This window comes from Chroicocephalus ridibundus, unplaced genomic scaffold, assembly GCF_963924245.1.
Source record: "Chroicocephalus ridibundus unplaced genomic scaffold, bChrRid1.1 SCAFFOLD_92, whole genome shotgun sequence".
Lineage (NCBI taxonomy): Eukaryota > Metazoa > Chordata > Aves > Charadriiformes > Laridae > Chroicocephalus > Chroicocephalus ridibundus.
This window is the reverse complement of record NW_026961708.1, coordinates 250,838-269,717: the sequence shown is the minus strand read 5'-3', so window position 1 is coordinate 269,717 and position 18,880 is coordinate 250,838. Positions and strand designations below refer to the sequence as shown.

Sequence of the window (18,880 nt, the reverse complement as noted above, 5' to 3'; positions counted from 1 at the left end):
TGTGGTGCCTTCACACGTTGACTGTGGGGCCACATGTGGGGCAGCGGGGCTGTGCTGGTGCAGGGATGAGGACGTGTACAGGAGCCACACTGCCAGGACATCCCCAAATTCCTAAACACCACCCAGGCACGGCTGTTCCCCCAGTCACTGCGGTGGCTCTGGGATTCCAAGAGGCACCATGGGTTGGAAGCGTAGGGTGGGCACCACGACCCCCAGCTCTGCCAGCAGACCTTCTGAAGCCCCAGCAGCTCCCAAATGTCGGAAGGGGACTCACTGCCCCTCCCAGGGTTGGGAGTCTCTTGGGGCCAGCAGCCGCTGGCACTACCTGCCAGGAGCCACAAGACACAGTGGCCAGCGTGGATTCCTGCACCGCACCTCACAGTGCCTCCCCTCCTATGTGACCGTCGTCTCTCAGGAGCACCGCTGGGTGTGAAGGGGAGCTGCTGGAGCTCTTCTCTGCTGACCCCCATGGCCCCCAGCTCTGCCCTGGTGCCAGCTCACAACCACTCCCACAGTCCTTCTGCAAGTCTGTGTCTCTGCCTGGACCTGGCCGCCGTGGTGTGCCTGCGTGGCCCCGAGATCCCAGACGGGCTCTGCTTGGAGACCACGTTGTGACCCTGGTCCTTGGTCCGAGTGGGGCTGATGATCTGGCCAGGGATCATGACAGAATGGACAGGACAAGAGACGGCAAGGACAAGAAGCAGGAAGGGAAATTGCAAATGAGATTAAGGGAAGAAAAGAAGTATACATACATATTTTCTATATTTGTATATATAATCAGGATAGTGGGTAAGTACAAGTTGGGTTTGGAAAGCGTGTCTGGAGACCAGCTAGACCTCCTCTTAATGCTAACCCATAAGCTCTCAGTTGGCTCCTCACCCATCACGAGGCAGACGTCCAGGCCCTGCAGCTGCTCTCTCACATAAAGGGCAACTGCCCCTCCTCGACTTTCCAGCCTGTCCTGAAAGAGCCTGTGTCCTTCCGTTGCAACCCTCCAGTCCAGGGAGTAACCACACCATGTCTCCATGACACCAGGAAGGTCATAGCCCTGCAACTACCCACAGCTCTCTAACTCACCGTGTGCATTAGTGTATGGGCACTTTAGCACCTTGGGTTCCTGAACAGGGGTTGGGGAATTTCTCCATCATGGTGCCTTGAAGGCACTTCTTGCTGACAGACGAAGATTTCAAAGAGCACGTCACAAAAAATTATTTTTTATTCTCACGGGTATATTTTATTCCTTTTCAGTTTCGATAAGAGATGGTAGCAGCATTCTCCGGTTGATGTTGCTCCAGTGAGCCTCCTAAGGAGTTTGAGACCGGCAGGAGACGCAGTCCCTGAGGTCTGAGACCATAGGGACAACCTTGTCCTTCCCTGCCCAGCCCTGCGCTTTCTCTCATGAACCTCCACCCGCCTTCCTTAGAGAACTGACTGCACGCAGGCAAAGAAGGGTTTTTCCTATTTTTCAGTAGCAAAGTCCAGGATTCCTTCTTAGAAATGAGACCTGTAGTTGTGACACCGGGCCTGAGCTTCTCTCATGGGCACGGCAGCTCCTGGGGCAGAAGAGAGGGGGCGTTTTCCACCCCACCAGCCCCAAGCCTGGAGAGCACCAATGGCGTGAGGAAGTGGAGGCCAATCACTCTCTTTTTCACACCTTTGGTCCCTAGGATAACAGCCTCCCCCTTGAATGCCTTATGCGCCCCACTCCCCAGGGCGGCACAAACATCCTGCTCCTGGGGCACCGTTTCCAGAAGGCCTCTGGGTCAGACAGACCAGGCTCTTGCCTCTGGAGAAGTGTGGTGATTCCTAAAACTTGTTTACAAAGATAGTGTTCAAGCGCAGAAGAAAAGGACCAAATCACCAAGCCTGGCCTGAGAGAAACTCAGAATTGCCTGTAAAGAGAGAAGGGCAGCTTATTCCTGCTGCAACAGCAGACAGTGGATGAGTCTCTTTAGTGCCTCCTTGAGCTCCTGGTTCCTCATGCTGTAGATGAGGGGGTTCGCTGTGGGAGGCACCACTGCATACAGAACAGCCACCACCAGATCTAGGGAAGGGGACGAGATGGAGGGAGGCTTCAGGTAGGCAAACATGGCAGAGATGGCAAACAGGGAGACCACGGCCAGGTGAGGGAGGCAGGTGGAAAAGGCTTTGTGCCGCCCCTGCTCAGAGGGGATCCTCAGCACGGCCCTGAAGATCTGCACATAGGACAGGACAAGGAACAGAAAACACCCACAAGCTACACAAAGACTGACCACAGTAAACCCAGCTTTCCTGACATAGGAGTCCGAGCAGGAGAGCTTGAGGAGCTGGGGGATTTCACAGAAGAACTGGCCCACAGCATTGCCTTGGCAGAGGGGTAGTGAAAATGTGTTTCCAGTGTGAATCACCGCGTTGAGGAAACCACCACCCCAGGCAGCTGCTGCCATTTTGATGCAAGCTCGGCTGTCCATGAGGGTCCCGTAGTGCAGGGGTTTGCAGATGGCAACGTAGCGGTCATAGGCCATGACGGTGAGAAGATAGTATTCTGAAGAAACAAAGACGAGAAACCAAAAGACCTGGGCAGCGCATCTACAGTAGGAAATAACCCTGGTGTCCCAGAGGGAGTTGGCCATGGATTTGGGGACAGTGGTGGAGATGGAGCCCAGATCAAGGAGGGAGAGGTTGAGGAGGAAGAAGTACATGGGGGTGTGGAGGTGGTGGTCACAGGCTACAGCGCCGATGATGAGGCCGTTGCCCAGGAGGGCAGCCAGGTAGATGGCCAGGAAGAGCCCGAAGTGCAAGAGCTGCAGCTCCCGCATGTCTGCAAATGCCAGGAGAACGAACTCGATGGTGCAGCTGACGTTGGACATTTGGTCCTTCCAGGGATGGGTGACTGTCCGAGGAGGAAAAGACAAGCTCAGAGACTTGTTTGAACAAAGCCCGTTGCATTTGACAACAAAACTCCCCACAGTGCCTTCTGAGTTCTCTGGGGGACCTTCCATCAGGTCTCCAGCTTAAACTCCAGTTTGTGCTGAAGAGGTGCGCCGTGAGGATCAGGGTCCTCTGCCCATGGGTTCAGAGGCGTTGCTCCGGCTCTGCAGCAGGGTTAACACAGAGCTGGCAAAAGCCATTTGGTTGCTGTTCCAAGGGCAGGACGCCCTGAGCTGGGTGAGGAGTACTTAGTCTTGTTACCCAGCGGGTGTATTCCCAGTGACCATCATGAGAGGTGAAATAAGGACCATGCCCAGCTGCTTCCTGGAGGCAAGAGGACAGCATTCATATCCTCCTACTCTTCCTCCTTTCCAAGATTTCAGTCATGTCACTATCAGCTCTCTCTCAAGGCAAGGAAAGGGAGCAGGCAGAGGTGACGTGGCCCATTGCAGAGGGCTTTATCCCTGTCCTTATGTCAATGCACCACATGCACCGTTTCTCCAAGCACTCAATGAATAACGCAGTCCAAGACATGCTTGCGTGTAAATGCAAGCTCCAACGCATGCGTTTTTTGAGCGGTGAAGGTTCAGCAGTTTCACTGCCTGTTCTGCAGGAAATGAGGGGGAGCAGGTGAGTTTAGACTCTCCAAGTACAGACTCATTTACTTTTCAGCTGCCTGCCTCTTGTCTTCATTGCAACGGCAGAAATTCTCGGCTTTCCCTCATCTCTCAGGGTAAACACTGCCAAGCCACTCGAGGCCAAAAGAGCTCCCTGTAACCTCGTGCAGACTCCCGAGAGGGAGCGTGCTCCTTGGTCTTGCCCGCAGCTGCCCTGTGCTTCCACCTCTCCCAGCTAGAGGACGACTGCACTCAGAGGTCACTCTGCAAAGGACTCAGGACTCTGCTAAGAACAGGAGAGTCCAGTTTCAGAGGGCAAATCTCCAAAGTGCTGTCTCTTTCTCAGCCGGGCTAGGGAGAGTGGCAGGGAGGATGTGAAAAGGCGCCTGACTCAGATGTGGAAACCAGGGACTGTCGCCTACCAGAAGGAGCTTCCAGGAGAGCCGTGCTCTTCTGGAGCACTGTCCGCAGCCTGCCAGGACATGCTGGGGGACAGTCAGGTGTCCTAAAGGTGGGGTCTCCTTAAAAGAGAGCGGGCTTATTCCCCAAGCACACTCACTGCACTGCCACAGCTCCAGGAATGGACACCTCATTGCCATAAAGGCAGCTCCACGGAAGGACCCTCAGAGCCTGAACTGCAGGGGAACCCCCCGCACCCTGCCCTTTATCCCCAGGGGTCTTGAAAAGAGGGACAAGAGCAACAGTGAGAGATGGAGAAACAAGGATCATCACCACGTTCCTCCTACCAAAGGCGGCTTGGAGAGACAGAGAGAGGCAGGCAGCCTGTCAGGAAGGCCTTCCCCTTACCTAGGTGTGTGCACCACCTTCCAGTGGCGACATTGCCGGCCAGTTGCTCTCAGCCCCTTTGTCATGCAGCAGGAAAAGGGCATGTTGTGGCAGAGATGCAACTCTCTTCTGCTGGAGATCTGGCTGCAGAGATGACACATGCCTTAGACCCCATGGCCTTGAGGGTAGAGGACTCTGTTGGGTGGGAGAGGAGACAACGGGGCATGCTTAGAGGCAGGCGTCTGCACTGGAGACGCTGGAAGGGAATTGTCTGGATCCCGTCTCCTACTACAGAAGAGCAGAGCTCTTTCTCTGTATCTGTGCTCACAGACCCCATCCCACCCTCTGCGTGCTCACCTCTGCCCTCCAGAAACCTCCCAGGGCTTGACGCTTTTCCGGAGAACCTCTGTGTTTGCAGCTGCTGAGGAGCACTTCAGAAGAGCCCTGATGGGAATGATGGCAACTGCCAAGGAGATGGTGGTGCTGCCTGTAGGCTGGGGGAGCAGTGGCAGGTGAGGAGACTTCCTGAGGGCCCTCAAACCCCTCTTGATCATTCAGAGTAACATTTTAGGGGTCTCACTCCCAAATCTAAACCCCCAAAACTCTTTCCATCTCCCTGTTGACAATGGGGGAAAACTGAAAAAAAAAAAAACAAACAAAAGAAACCCAATCAAAGCAATTCAGAGGCAGGAAAGATCTTTCTGGTACCTGGTGACTAAACTTTCCCCTGGAAAATTCCCCATCTCAAAATGTCCCTGTGGTGAGCTAGAGCTGTGACCATCTCTGAGCAACCTGCTCTAGTGGGAGGTGTCCCTGCCCATGGCAGGGGGGTTGGAACTAGATCATCTTTAAGGTCCCTTCCAACCCTAACGATTCTATGATTCTATGATTTTATGATCCTTATCCCACATAATACTCTCCAGATGGAGTAAAGACCCAGCCCCGTCAGGAGTTGCTGCTTCCACCCAGAACTTCTCCCTGCAGTGCCATGGGCAGTTCCCCCTTCTCAATCACCCCTGAGAAGCAGTGAGAGCCATCCTGACAGATCCCATGGCTGTCAGATGTGGCAGCTTTGGAAGACCTCTCTGGGAACATCAGCTGCACCGACCTGCAGCCAGAGACTTACTGTGTCCAGGACTGGGAAGATTTCCCCCTCTGTGAGCCCGCCCTCTGTCCTCCCACTCCAGGCTGCCTTTAATTTCTCTCCTGGTTGCCCATCACGTCTTGTCACTGCCCTGAGCCCTGCTGCGCTTTGCAGAGGAGCTGCTCCTGGCCTGAGCTCTCTTTCTACAGGGGCCAAGCATCCGTTGCCATGAACTTGCTCGGTCCCAGGAGCTTGTGCCAGCCCAGGAGCACAAGTGCAGCTGAAGGTGTGACTTTCTTTGCCCCACAGTCTCCCCCGAGATGCTCCCTGGTCTCCAGCGCTGACAAAGCAGCAGGGCCCCTCCTGGGGAACCTTCTTGGAAGGAGGCTGAAGTAAACACCTGCATCATCTCTGTCATCTGTGGGGAGAGCGGTGCAGTCCAGCCATGTGATGTGTCCTTTCAGAGCTTGGTTAACTAAGAGAGGTGACAAGCGCTCCCTCTGAAAACCCCTATTCCTCCCCAAATACTAGGCAGTGAGAGGAGGGCTTTGTTTCCCCACGGAGGGCCGTGATGCGAATGAGCCAATGCAGAGGTCTAACTTTGCTTACAGGTCTGCAGGCTCTCAGGTTCATCTCCCTCCAGTTCACGCGACAGACCTACAGGAGGTGGGATTCCCTGTCCCTTGGTTTGGGTGTGCAAAAGATAGGTGTCACACCTTGTCGAAGCTCTCACCAGAGTCAATGGACATGGATGGAGATCAGTGACAAGTGGTGTCCCTCAGGGGTCCATATTGTGAGCAGTACTGTTTAATACCTTCATCAACGACATAGACAGTGGGATCGAGTGCACTCTCAGCAAGTTTGCGGATGACACCAAGTGTAGTGGTGCAGCTGACACACCTGAAGGACAGGATGCCATCCAGAGGGGCCTGGACAAGCTCAGGAAGTGGGGCCATGTGCAATTCAACAAGTGCAAGTTCAATAAGGCCAAGTGCAGGGTCCTGCACCTGGTTTGGGGCAATCCCCGGTACCAGTACAGGTTGGGGATGAGGGATTGAGAGCAGCCCTGCGGAGAAGGGCTTGAATGTACTCGTGGATGAAAAGATGGGCATGACCTGACAATGTGTGGCCAACTGCATCCAAAAAAAAGCAGATCCTCCTGGAATCTCTGCTAAGGCACATGGAAGATAAGGAGGTGATTAGTGACAGCCAACATGGCTTCACCAAAGGCAAATCGTGCCTGACAAATTTGTTCGCCTCCTACGATGTTGCCACAGCATTGGTAGATAAGGGGAGAGCAACCCATGTCATCTACCTGGACCTATGCAAAGTGTTTGACACTGTCCCACATGACATCCTGGTCTCTAAATTGGAAAGGCATGGATTTGATGGATGGATCGCTTGGCGGATAAGGAACTAGCTAGATGGCCGCACTCAAAGGGTTGCGGTCAACGGCTCATTGTCCATGTGGAAACCAGTGAGGAGTGGTGTTCCTCAGGGGTCAGTACTGGGACCAGTACTGTTCAACATCTTTGTCGGCAACATGGACTGTGGGATTGAGTGCACCCTCAGCAAGTTTGCTGACAACACCAAGCTGTGTGGCACGGTCGATTTGCTGGAGGGAAGGGACGCCATCCAGAGGGACCTGGACAGGCTTGAGAGTTGGGCCTGGGCGAACCTCATGAAGTTCAACCAGGCCAAGTGCAAGGTCCTGCACCTGGGTCATGGCAATCCCAGGCACAAATACAGATTGCGTGGAGAATGGCTTGAGAACAGAGACGCGTTCACAGAGACGCGGGAGCTGCAGCTCTTGCACTTCTGGCTCTTCCTGGCCATTTACCTGGCTGCCCTCCTGGGCAACATCCTCATCACCACAGCTGTAGCCTGCGACCACCGCCTCCACACTCCCATGTACTTCTTCCTCCTCAAGCTCTCTGTTCTTGATATTGGCTCTATCTCCACCACAGTCCCTCAATCCATGGCCAACTCCCTCTGGAACACCAAGGCAATCTCCTACTCAGGATGTGCTGCCCAGGTCTTCTTTCTATTCTTTTTTGGTGCAGAGTATTCCCTTCTCACCGTCATGGCCTATGACCGCTACGTTGCCATCTGCAGACCCCTGCACTACGGGACCCTCCTGGGCAGCAGAGCTTGTGTCCACATGGCAGCAGCTGCCTGGGGCAGTGGTTTGCTCCACGCTCTGCTGCACACGGCCAGTACATTTTCCCTACCCCTCTGCCAAGGCAATGCCATAAACCAGTTCTTCTGCGAAATATCCCAGATCCTCAAGCTCTCCTCTTCAGATGACTACCTGAGGGAATCTGGGCTTCTTGTGTTTAGTCTTGCCTTTGCTTTTGGATGTTTTGTTTTCATTGTGCTGTCCTACGTGCAGATCTTCAGGGCCGTGCTGAGGATCCCCTCTGAGCAGGGACGGCACAAAGCCTTTTCCATGTGCCTCCCTCACCTGGCCGTCGTCTCCCTGTTCATTAGCAGTTGTATGATTGCCTACCTGAAGCCCCCCTCCGTCTCTTCCCCAGCTCTGGACCTGGTGGTGGCAGTTCTCTACTCGGTGGTGCCTGCAGCAGTGAACCCCCTCATCTACAGCATGAGGAACCAGGAGCTGAAGGATGCCCTGAGCAAACTGATTCAATGGGTTCACCTTCAGCAGCAGTAAGCTGCCCGTCTCTCCTCACAGGGCGTTCCGAATTTGGGCCAGGACAGGCTTGTACTTTATTTGGTTTGGCATCTGTGATGATCGGGCTCATACAGAAATGTCTGAATTCAGTCCATATCTCCAGAGCCATGATCCCGCTTTGCCCTTTAAGCCCGAGGCTTTAGGTAAATGTGTCGTCGCAGTAGCAGACCTGTCTGCCCGTGGCGCAGCTCCGTAATAAAGGGTGTCTCCCCAGTGCAGCGCCTGGAGGTTGGCTTCTTCTTCTGGCTGAAGTCAGGAATAGGTTCCAGGAACTTCCCTCTCCATGGGCTGCTGCAGCGCTTGCTTCTCCATGGGCTCATGGGAAGGGTCAGAGGGAATGAGGGATGGACTCAGCTGCGTCATGTGGGTGCCCAGTGCCACTGGGGATGGGGAACGGGCTCTGAATTGCCTGCTCAGGGCTGTTCCACTTGCAGCAGAGCTGAACGGTAGCTGCCTGGCTTTCTGGAAGGGAACCCGGAGCCCCCAGGAGAGCAGAGGGCATGTACAGGAGCCATGTTCCTGAGGTGGGCCTGACGGAACAAGAGACTGTCCAAGTGATGTTATCCAAAGGTGAAGCACTGTATTTAAGTATCCACAAGCAGACAAGGTCTCTGCCAAGACCAGGAGAGGCAGTGGGGAGCCAGAAAGACCAAGACAAGCACACTGCTGGGCGATTAACGTCTTCCTTAGTAAAAGAACATGGGTGGGTCAACATGCTCCCTGGCCAACATCCGGAGTCAGAGGGAATGCTTTGTGCTCCTTCCACAGCTGCAGACCTCTGCGAAGTGCTCCCGTCTACCCAGAGCTGCTTCCCAGCCTGACCAGCGTGGAGTTACGCCATGGCCCAGGGCACCACAACCCCCTTTTGCTGCAGAGTGGCACCACCAGCTCCAGGCCCTGCAGGGAACACGGGGAGGAGAGCAGGAGCAGCAGGAGGTGTGAGGATCAGAGGAGGGATGGGGAGAGGTCAGACAGGAGCGGATCCAGGCTGAGAATTTCCTCACAGAGAAGAATGCTGGTGCTCAGCTAATCCAAGGCAGTGCCAAGGGTTTGGTTACCCTAAAGCATGCTCGTGGTGCAGCGTCAGCAGTGCACGCTGTCCTGGTACACTAGCAGGCTTGGGGAGTAGCTGAAGGATGGGTGTCCCCCGCTCACCATCATCCCTCCTGAAGGGTGACACCAAAAGGGAGGCTGTGACCCTGTGTCAGGGCTTGCACTGAAGGAAGAATACACCCAGAAGCCACTTCATTTCACTGCTGTCCTTCAGTCCCTGCTGGACCACTCCATGACCTGGAGACAGCCTCCCTTGCCCAGTCTGCCAGTCCTTATCCCAGAAGTCACCTCCAAACAAGGCTACTCAGCCAGGGCTGAGCTGGAGGACAGGAGTCCAGCTGTGAGCACAGAGTGGACAAGGCCTCTCCCGGGTCATCTGCAGGGCTAGAAGCCTTTGTGTTCCCCATAGGAAAAGGCAGCATGTGGAGGAGAACCTGGGAAACTGCAGACCATCCCTATATGCCCATGGACCCTCAAGAAAAGTCCCTCAATGCAAAAAGACAGCCTGGCTTGATGCCCGTGTGAACAGACAGGAAAACCTTCCACAGGAGCTTCATTCAAGACCCATGTCCCCATACCAGCCATTTCCAGCCCTCACCTTTCACCATGGCCGTGGGCAGCGCTGATCACATTTCAACGTGACCATCTCCATCCTCCTGCTGGGCTCAGTGGCTGTATCAGTAGGACAGGCTGTCCTGCCCTGCCCTGTCCATGCCCAGACCCCTGCAAACCACAGAGCAGGTGCGACTGGAAACCAGCAGCTGGAACACAGCTGAGACTGGGCAGTGCCAGCCCCACCACTCCCCACCAGAGCAGCTCTCCACGGTCACTAAAGGACTCAACGCTGCTTGTGGAGCCAGGTGTCCCTTGGAGGCTTCAGCCACTGGCACTACCTGCTGGGAACTGCGCACCCAGTGCCACGTGTCGGTGCCCTGCACTGCAGCTCGTGGTGCCTCCTCTCTCAGGAGAACCACTGGCTGTGTTACTCCCTGACCAGTTGTGCAGAGGAGCTGCTGGAGGTCTTCTCTCTTGAGCCCCATGGCCCCTGGCTCTGCTCTGGTGTCAGCCCCTGGGTACCACCACAGTTCCTCTGTGCTGGGCTGTGCTGTCCTTTCGTATCTCCACAGGCGCTCCTCTGGGACCGTGCGGGGACCCCCGGTGCATATCATAGAATCATAGAATCATAGGGTAGGAAGGGACCTCTGGAGATCAGCTAGTCCAACCCCCTGCCAGAGCCGGGTCACCCAGAGCAGGTGGCACAGGAACGCATCCAGGGGGGTTTGGAATGTCTCCAGAGTTGGAGACTCCACCACCTCTCTGGGCAGCCTGTGTCAGGGCTCTGACACCCTCAAAGGAAAGAAGTTCCTCCTCATGGTTAGGTGGAACTTTCTATGTTCAAGTTTGTGCCCATTACCTCTTGGCCTGTCCCCGGGCACCACTGAAAAGAGCCTGGCCCCATCCTCCTGACACCCACCCTCTAAGTATTTATAAGTGTTGATAAGGTCCCCCCTGTGCTGTCTTTTTTCCAGACTGAAGAGACCCAAATCCCTCAGCCTTTCTTCATCAGAGAGGTGTTCCAGTCCCCTAATCATCTTGGTAGCCCTATCTATGCTTGGAGGGGACCACCTGGCTACCCCATCACAGGGCATCCCATCGAGGACACACTTGGACATCATTATGGCAGGTTGACCTTGTGCAGCAGCCCAAAACCCACCCTGCTTTTCAGCCACTGCCCTCTCCTGGAGGACTGGGAGAGAACGGAAGGCAAAAAGTCTCATGGATTGAGATAATGACAGCTTAAACAGAGAAAATAAATACATGAATAAATAAATAAGGTGTGCATGGATGCAAAGCCAAAAGAGGAATTCACGCACTAATTCCCATTGGAGGGAGATGTCTAGACACTTCTTGAAAGCAGGCCCTCAACGTCTCACGGGAAGACATACGCCATAACCCTGCGCGACTTACGGCATGGAACGTCCCCTTGCTCTGTTCAGGCTGGCTGTCGTGGCTGTGCCTCTGAGCGCTGCCTTGCCCACTCCCAGCCTCCTGACTTTTGGGGCAGGGAGTGTTTGAGAGACAAGGCCTTGACACTGTGTGAGCACTGCTCAGCACTAACCAGAACGCCCGTGTGTTAATAGCACGATTTTAGCCACCAGTGCAAAGCACAGCACTGTACGGGCTGCTGTAAGAGCTCCATCCCAGCCGTACCAGTACAATTCTGCTTGGTGTGAGGATCTGGCCTGGGGATAGGGAGGGGTGGAAAGGATAAAAGACAATGAGGACAAGACAAAGAGAGGCAGAAAGGAGCTTTTCTAAAGAGTTTTAGGGGTGGAGGGGAAGGGGGAAATCGCCATGACAGTGGATCAGCGCTAGATCAGGAGAAAGCACTGCCCAATCTGACCTAACCGTAAAGTTCTCCCTGCTCAGGGCAGACCATGATGCTCGAGACCTCCAGAGGTCACTTCCACGCCATACCCCTGTAGGGGGAGAGAATGGACGGTGGGTGCGAGGGTAGTGAACACTGGTGCGTGTTGAGGATTTGCTGACATTTGTAATCCCTGGTCAACCCTGTCCTCAGGATTACACAGTGACTGAGTTCATCCCCAAAAGGAGGATGGGCACGAGGCACCAGGAGTCCAACTAGCACAGGGATACCACAGAAAATTTCTCAGAAATATTGCCGGGCATTCCAGAATCACAGAGTAAGGAGTGTTGGAAGAGGCCTGCGTAGACAGCCTAGTCCAATCTCTTGTTAAGCGAGCTTGGCCACCTGGGGCAGGTTGTCCAGGACTGGGACTGAATATCTCCACGGAGGGAGACACCACAATCTCTCTGGGCAACCAGTTCCCGTGATCAGCCACCCACAGTCAAGAAGTGTTTTCTTACGTTCAGATGAAATGTCATGTCTTTCAGTTTGTGCCCATGGCCTCTTGTCTTGTTGCTGGGTATCCCTGAGAGCCTGACTCCCTCTTCTCCATGTCCTCCCATCAGATATTGATGGACTTTGACAAGAACCCTCTTGGAGCCGGCTCTTCTCCAGGCTGAACAGTCCCAGCTCGCTCAGCCTCGATTCACGTGAAGGGTGCTCCGGTCCATTAACCATCTTTGTGGCTCTTCATCGGACACACTCCTCTAAGCCCATGTCCCTCCTGTTCTGGGGAGTCCAGCACTGGACACAGCACTGCAGAAGTGGTGTTACCAGCGCTGAGGAAAGAGGAAGGCTCACCATCCTCATCCTGCTGGGAATGCTATTCCTAATGCACCCCAGGAAGCTCTTGATCTTCTGTGCCACAAGGCCACACTGGGGAGAATGACCTCCCTTGACCTGCTGGCCACACTCTTCCCTGTGCAGCCCACAATTCCATTGGCCTTCTTGGCGACAAGGGGACATTGCTGGCTCATGGATAATTTACCGTCTACCAAGACCCCCAGATCCTTTTCTTCAGCTGCTTTCCAGCAGGTCCACCCCTAACCTATACTGGTGCCTGACGTTCTTCCCATAGAAGCTGAAAGGAGCCTAGACAGAACGATGGAATGGCCAATGGAAAATCCCGTACCACAGATGTCATGCTCAGGGTAGAAATGGGGTTAGCCGGGGGGTGGGTACCCACTATCGCTGCTCGGAAAGGTACCGAATTGCACCAGCAGCTGCATGGCCCTGGCTGCCGGCTGGGGTTAAACCACACCACCTCTGCTGTTTTTGTGGTAATGAGCCCTCAGGTGCCAAATTCCCGAACCGCAGATCTCTAAAGACTGAGCCAGCCTCAAGAGAAGTCCAAGTCAGAAGCAAACCTCCAGCTTTCTGAGGGTGTTTAGCAGGCCCTGCTGAAGTCCCTCACTGGAGGGACCACGGAGGGAACGAGCTGTCAAGGGTCCTGTCCCCGGGGGCTGGAGAAGCAGGAACTTGGAGACACTTGGTACAGGAGGAAATGTAAACGTGGAGATCACTGATGTGATCTGATGTGCCCTGATGTGCTTCCCCAAGCAGGATGGCTTACCCACCTGCCCTAGAGATGGGGCTCTTCTGACTTTTTTCGGAAGAAATAAACCGTCTATCTTCTTCTGCAAATTACTCCTAATGTAACTCCTTATTGGCACAGCCTATTTCCTGCCATTTTTCCTGGGATATTTTTGTTGTTTGCTTTAATCCTGTCTTGTTTTTATTCCATTTTTTTTCTACTTGTGATAATGATTTCCAAACCCAAACGTCATTAGTCGTACCGCTTCTACATCGGTCCCTACCAGTCTTGTATGACCCAGAAACTTTGAGAAGCCATAATCTTTGTGCATTTCAATAAAATAAATTACCCTGCACTGACTTGTCTGTCCAAAATGCTTCCTCTGAGGCCTTCTACGGAGCTGCAGGGGCAGTGCCTGTCTCCAGAGGAGGACAGGAAAAGAGTCCCAAGCACAGCCCCGTGGCCAAGGAGGATGCCCCTTGCTCTTTCCAAATTTGCTCTTTCCTCCTCCACGCTCTCCGTCTGAGCCCTTCTGTTAGTTTAAGGCTTGAGCGCTCTTTTAGCTTGCCGACAGTCCTGCTGCACGGCAGCAACAGGCGCTGGGTCCTTCTGTGACAGAGCTGGACTCCAGAAGAGAATTTCCATCATGAAATGGGATTTCCTTTGCGCAGCGCCTGAAGGCTTCCGTCTTCTGCCAGAGTTGCTCTCCAGAACATGCTCTAGAAAGTGCCCCGGCGAGGAAAACACCAGGGAAGAGCCAAAGTGTGTGTGTGTGTGTGTGAAGGGTGTAGGCACAGAGCAGTGTCCTCGCACACCCACACCTCTGGGGAGAGGGGTGAAGGAGCGGCAGAGCAGGGTCTGGTCTGTGCCTTTGTTGGCTGGCCACAGCGGGGAAGGTGCCCCATGGTGGTGGTCACAGCCCAGCCCCTTGCAGCCACCGTTGGCAGCGTGGGGCTCCCCCCGGCTCAGAGAGGCAGTTTGTGCCCCCGAGAAGGGCCACCAAATGCCTGGCTCAGAATCATAGAATCATAGAATCATAGAATCATAGGGTTGGAAGGGACCTCTGGAGATCATCTAGTCCAACCCCCCTGCCAGAGCAGGGTCACCTAGAGCAGGTTACACAGGAACATGTCCAGGTGGGTTTTGAATGTCTCCAGAGATGGAGACTCCACCACCTCTCTGGGCAGCCTGTTCCAGTGCTCTGCCACCCTCAGGGTAAAGAAGTTCCTCCTCATGTTTAGGTGGAACTTCCTATGTTCCAGTTTGTGCCCATTGCCTCTTGTCCTGTCCCCGGGCACCACTGAAAAGAGCCTCGCCCCATCGTCCTGACACCCACCCTTTAAGTATTTATAAGCGTTGATAAGGTCACCCCTCAGACGTCTTTTTTCCAGACTGAAGAGACCCAAATCCCTCAGCCTTTCCTCATAAGAGAGGTGTTCCAGTCCCCTAATCATCCTCGTAGCCCTCCGCTGCACCCTTTCCAGCAGTTCCCTGTCCCTCTTGAACCGGGGAGCCCAGAACTGGACACAGTACTCCAGGTGCGGCCTCACCAAGGCAGAGTAGAGGGGGAGGATGACCTCCCTTGACCTGCTGGCCACGCTCCTCTTGATGCACCCCAGGATGCCATTGGCCTTCTTGGCCACAAGGGCACATTGCTGACTCATGGTCATCCTGTTGTCCACCAGGACTCCCAGGTCTCTTTCCACAGAGCTGCTCTCCAGCAGGTCAGCACCCAACCTGTACTGGTGCATGGGGTTGTTCCTCCCCAGGTGCAGCACCCTACACTTGCCCTTGTTGAACTTCATAAGGTTTCTCTCTGCCCAGATCTCCAACCTGTCCAGGTCTCTCTGTATGGCGGCACAGCCTTCCGGTGTGTCAGCCACCCCACCCAGCTCGGTGTCATCAGCAAACTTGCTGAGGGTGCACTCTATCCCCTCATCCAGGTCATTGATGAATATGTTGAACAGGACTGGACCCAGTACTGACCCCTGGGGAACACCACTCGTCACTGGTCTCCAACTAGACTCTGTGCCCCTAATCACAACCCTCTGAGCTCTATCTTTCAACCAGTTTTCTATCCACCCCACTGTCCATTCATCTAACCCACACTTCCTAAGCTTCCCTATGAGGATGCTGTGGGAGACCGTGTCAAACGCCTTGCTTAAGTCAAGGTAGACCACATCTACCGCCCTCCCCTCATCTATCCATCTAGTCATGCCATCGTAGAAGGCTATCAGGTTAGTCAGACATGATTTCCCCCTGGTGAATCCATGCTGAGTACTTCTGATAGCTTTCCTTTCCTCCACGCGCCTTGAGATGACACCCAGAACGAGCTGTTCCATCATCTTTCCAGGGATGGAGGTGAGGCTGACCGGCCTGTAGTTCCCCGGCTCCTCCTTCTTGCCTTTCTTGAAGACTGGAGTGACAAAGTCTTTGGTGACAAAGAAGTCCGTCTTTGCCTCGTAAAGAGGAGACTTAAGCACGGACACGGTGTGCACGGGGGGAGATGAACCCAAGTGAGCGCAAACGCAAAGGCGGGGTGGGGGTCGCTGTCCTCCCCCCTCCAGACGCCGGGGTCCTCACTGCTTTTAACCCCAGTTAAAAGCAGCTGTTAATTACTTGGGGGGTGGGGGGGGGGGATGTCACCAGGAGTGCCCCCCCCAATACCTCCTGGGGGTCCTGCTGTGTAGGGGAGGTGGGGGGTGTGTGTCCTGGGGGGACCCAGGTAGGGGGGGCTAATCCCCACCATGGGGCTGAAGGGACATTGGTGAGGTGTAAGGGGACATATGGGTCTCAGAGGCCCTTTGGGGGGGCTATGGGGGGACTGAGGAGGCATTGAGGGGGGTCTAAGGGAACCCAGCAGGGACTGAGGTGACATTTGGGGGGACTGAAGGAGCATGTGGGGGCTGAAGGGGACATTGTGGGGGGCTGAGGGGACCCAGAATGAGTTTAATGGGACACGGTGGGGGCTGAGGGCACATTAGTGGGGGGCTCTGGAGGGCTGAGGGGACACTGGGGTGCTGAGGGGGACCCAGGGGGGTTGAGAGGACGTGGGGGGACACTGTGGGGGCTGTGGGTGCCCGGGGATGTGATGGTACCCAGGGGGGCATGAGGAGGAGGGGACCCAGGCGTCCAGGGGGGACCCAGGCATCCGGGGAGTGACTCCTCCTCCCCCTGCAAGGGAAACTGAGGCACACACAAGCCCTGGGGGTGGGGTGGGGGTGTGTGTCCTGGAGGGACCCAGGTGTCCGGGCATCCCCCTGTCCCGGTTTGGGGATTGCCATGGGGTGAGGGACAAATTTGGGGGATCCCAAAATTTAGGGGGGGGGCACAATTGGGGGCAGACGTACGTGAGGGGGGTGTCCCATAGATTGAAGGGTGGCCCTACTTGGGGGGTACCCCAGGGTTTTGGGTGGGTGAAGGCTCCTGTGGGGGCTGGGGGCATGTTTTATGAACATAACCCAGCGATTTATCAAAGTCAGCGGTGAATGTGGCAGCGCTTTACGAGATGGGCCACGGAGGTGATCCGAGGGCGGGAGCCCCTCTCCTAGGAAGACAGGCTGAGAGAGCTGGGGGTGTTCGGCCTGGAGAAGAGAAGGCCCTGGGGAGACCTTCGAGCCCCTTCCAGTCCCTAAAGGGGCTCCAGGAGAGCTGGGGGGGGCTGTTTTCGAGGGCACGGAGCCATAGGACGAGGGGCGATGGCTTTAAACTAGAGCGGGGCAGGTCTGGATTAGCCGTGAGGAGGAAGTTCTTCACGCTGAGTGTCCTGTAGAGCAGGTAGTCTTTATTAGCAGCGCTGGGGTCCCACTGGGGATTCTCCACCGTAAGTGCTCCCACAACGATCTTATTCTGAGCGGTTTAGATTTACAAAACTGTTACCTAGTCATTCGTTTTCCCTAAAGCATTAACATAAACACGCCCACTCCCAGAACCAATTGCACAAGCATGAGGCAAGTTATTTCGCGGTCTTTGCTTCCACCTAGTATCCATTTTCAGGAATTGCAGTCACTCTGGTGGCCATATACTTCATCTGCTGCTCGTATCTTCCTCTTTGTCAGTTGCCCTCCCGATGAACTTTCCTCTTTAGCAATCCTCGATGCATGCCTGCTACTGATTTGTTTACATAGGTGACTTATTACTACCCGTTTGGCAGCACTTGCCTAAACCATCACCTAAACCCACCACCTTGACAGGCTGCAGGATCGAGCCTTGGTTCCTGACTCTAGGGCACACGTTTTTCCAATGTCCTCGCTCTTTGCAGATCGCGCCCTGATCTTCTGCTAAACGAGTTCCCTCCCAATTCCTCTGTAGCCTCCTCTACTTCCCCGGGCGCCGTTCATTCTTCCCGCAGCAGCTCCGGTCTACGCGGCAATTAATCTCCCTTCTCTTTGATTCTCCCTCTCCTTTTCTCTGTTATTCTAGATGGTCCAAGCTACTTACAGCAGTGTTCCCAAGTCCCTCGAATCTGCTCCTTCTAAATTTTGGTGTTTCATTCCTATATCTGGGGCAGATTGTCCCATATTATAGAGCCCTATTGCACCGCCTCCTCCGACCCTTCTTGGGGTCCAAGTTCGTGTATTTCCTAGCAGTATTCTTTAATTGTTCCATAAATGCAGGTGGCGATTCATTTGGTTCTTGTTTAACCTCAAATAATGGCTTTTGGCATAGCATGTCTCATTTCAAATAACAAGCATCTCTGATACGTGGTTAAGAGCCCCCGGGGTCCCGGTTGATTTGGGTCCCAGCCTGGGTCCGTAGTAGGAAAATTCTGATCCACTGTTCCCTGCCAGTCTCCATTAGCGTGTGCTCCAGGAGCAGCGGGAAGTCGCAGCCTCTGCCAGTCGGCTCTCCCAGTGCCAGAGCTCAAGGGGGGGCACCAGGCTCTGATGTGCACCTTCCTCCAGAAAGAGCAGAAACTCCTACCCGGAGCTCAGAGCGGGACACTGCAGACAGAGGCAATGCAGGCTTCCCGGGATGGCGGGGAACCCCATCCAAAGCCATAGCTGCCTCAGGATTTGGGGACAGGACCAGAGGACCACAGCTATGCTGGGCTGGAGGTGTCAGGAGAAGGGAGAAAGCAGACAACAGCAGCCCAGAGCTGTGTCACAGAGGGGTAGAGAGTTGGGCCATCCGTACCTCATGCTCAGTTTTCCCTACGAGCTCTCTTGCACGGCTACAGGAGGGGAGGGGAGGGCAGCCATCCTTACTCTTGAGGTCTTGCATGAAGGCCACTGGCTTCATCATGTTGCCGCTGGTGGCAAAATCCTGGATCGTGTCGTTCTGAATAATGCACAGCATGCAAAAGCCTCCTTGGTGACCGGGAGCAGGAGAGGAGAAGCTAGGATGTTGGGAACAAACCCAGTGTCGTCCTCCAACCAGGACGCCCAGGAGAGATGGAGGCAGTACAGGGGCCAGGGGATCTCTGGTCCCACACAGCTCAGCCACGCTCAGTTTTCCCTACGAGCTCTGTGCTACCGTAGAGCTCTGGGGCATCCCGGGTACCCAGGGACCAGCACACGCCACTCACCCCCGTCGCAGTCCCAGCCACTGCAACCTCCCCAGAGGAGACAGCATCCACGGGGATGGAAACCGTGTCACCAGCACTCGCTGGAGGAGCCCACAGCTCGGCCCTGAGGGGCACATCCCACCGGAGCGCTACAGACGCCGCTGCAAGTCCCGCGTGCTCCCCTTGATCACAGCTTGGAGCAGTGCCCACCAGACCCCTTTCAAAGCCACCCATCAACAGCACCACCTGCCTGTACGCAGCCTTCTG

At 54.9% G+C, this 18,880-nt stretch overlaps 2 protein-coding genes across 2 annotated transcripts; one reads left to right on the top strand and one right to left on the bottom strand.

Moving 5' to 3' along the window:
• Positions 1-1,851: 1,851 nt before the first annotated feature.
• Positions 1,852-2,849, bottom strand: LOC134509611 (olfactory receptor 14A16-like). The gene has a single exon (XM_063322183.1). The coding sequence runs from the start codon at positions 2,847-2,849 to the stop codon at positions 1,914-1,916; it is 936 nt and encodes a 311-aa protein (XP_063178253.1). The 3' UTR covers positions 1,852-1,913.
• Positions 2,850-3,526: 677 nt separating this feature from the next.
• LOC134509570 (olfactory receptor 14C36-like) lies at positions 3,527-8,071 on the top strand. Its single transcript, XM_063322128.1, has 4 exons — positions 3,527-3,540; positions 4,100-4,230; positions 4,732-4,825; positions 7,174-8,071. The coding sequence occupies exons 1-4, from the start codon at positions 3,527-3,529 to the stop codon at positions 8,069-8,071; spliced, it is 1,137 nt and encodes a 378-aa protein (XP_063178198.1).
• Positions 8,072-18,880: the final 10,809 nt, after the last annotated feature.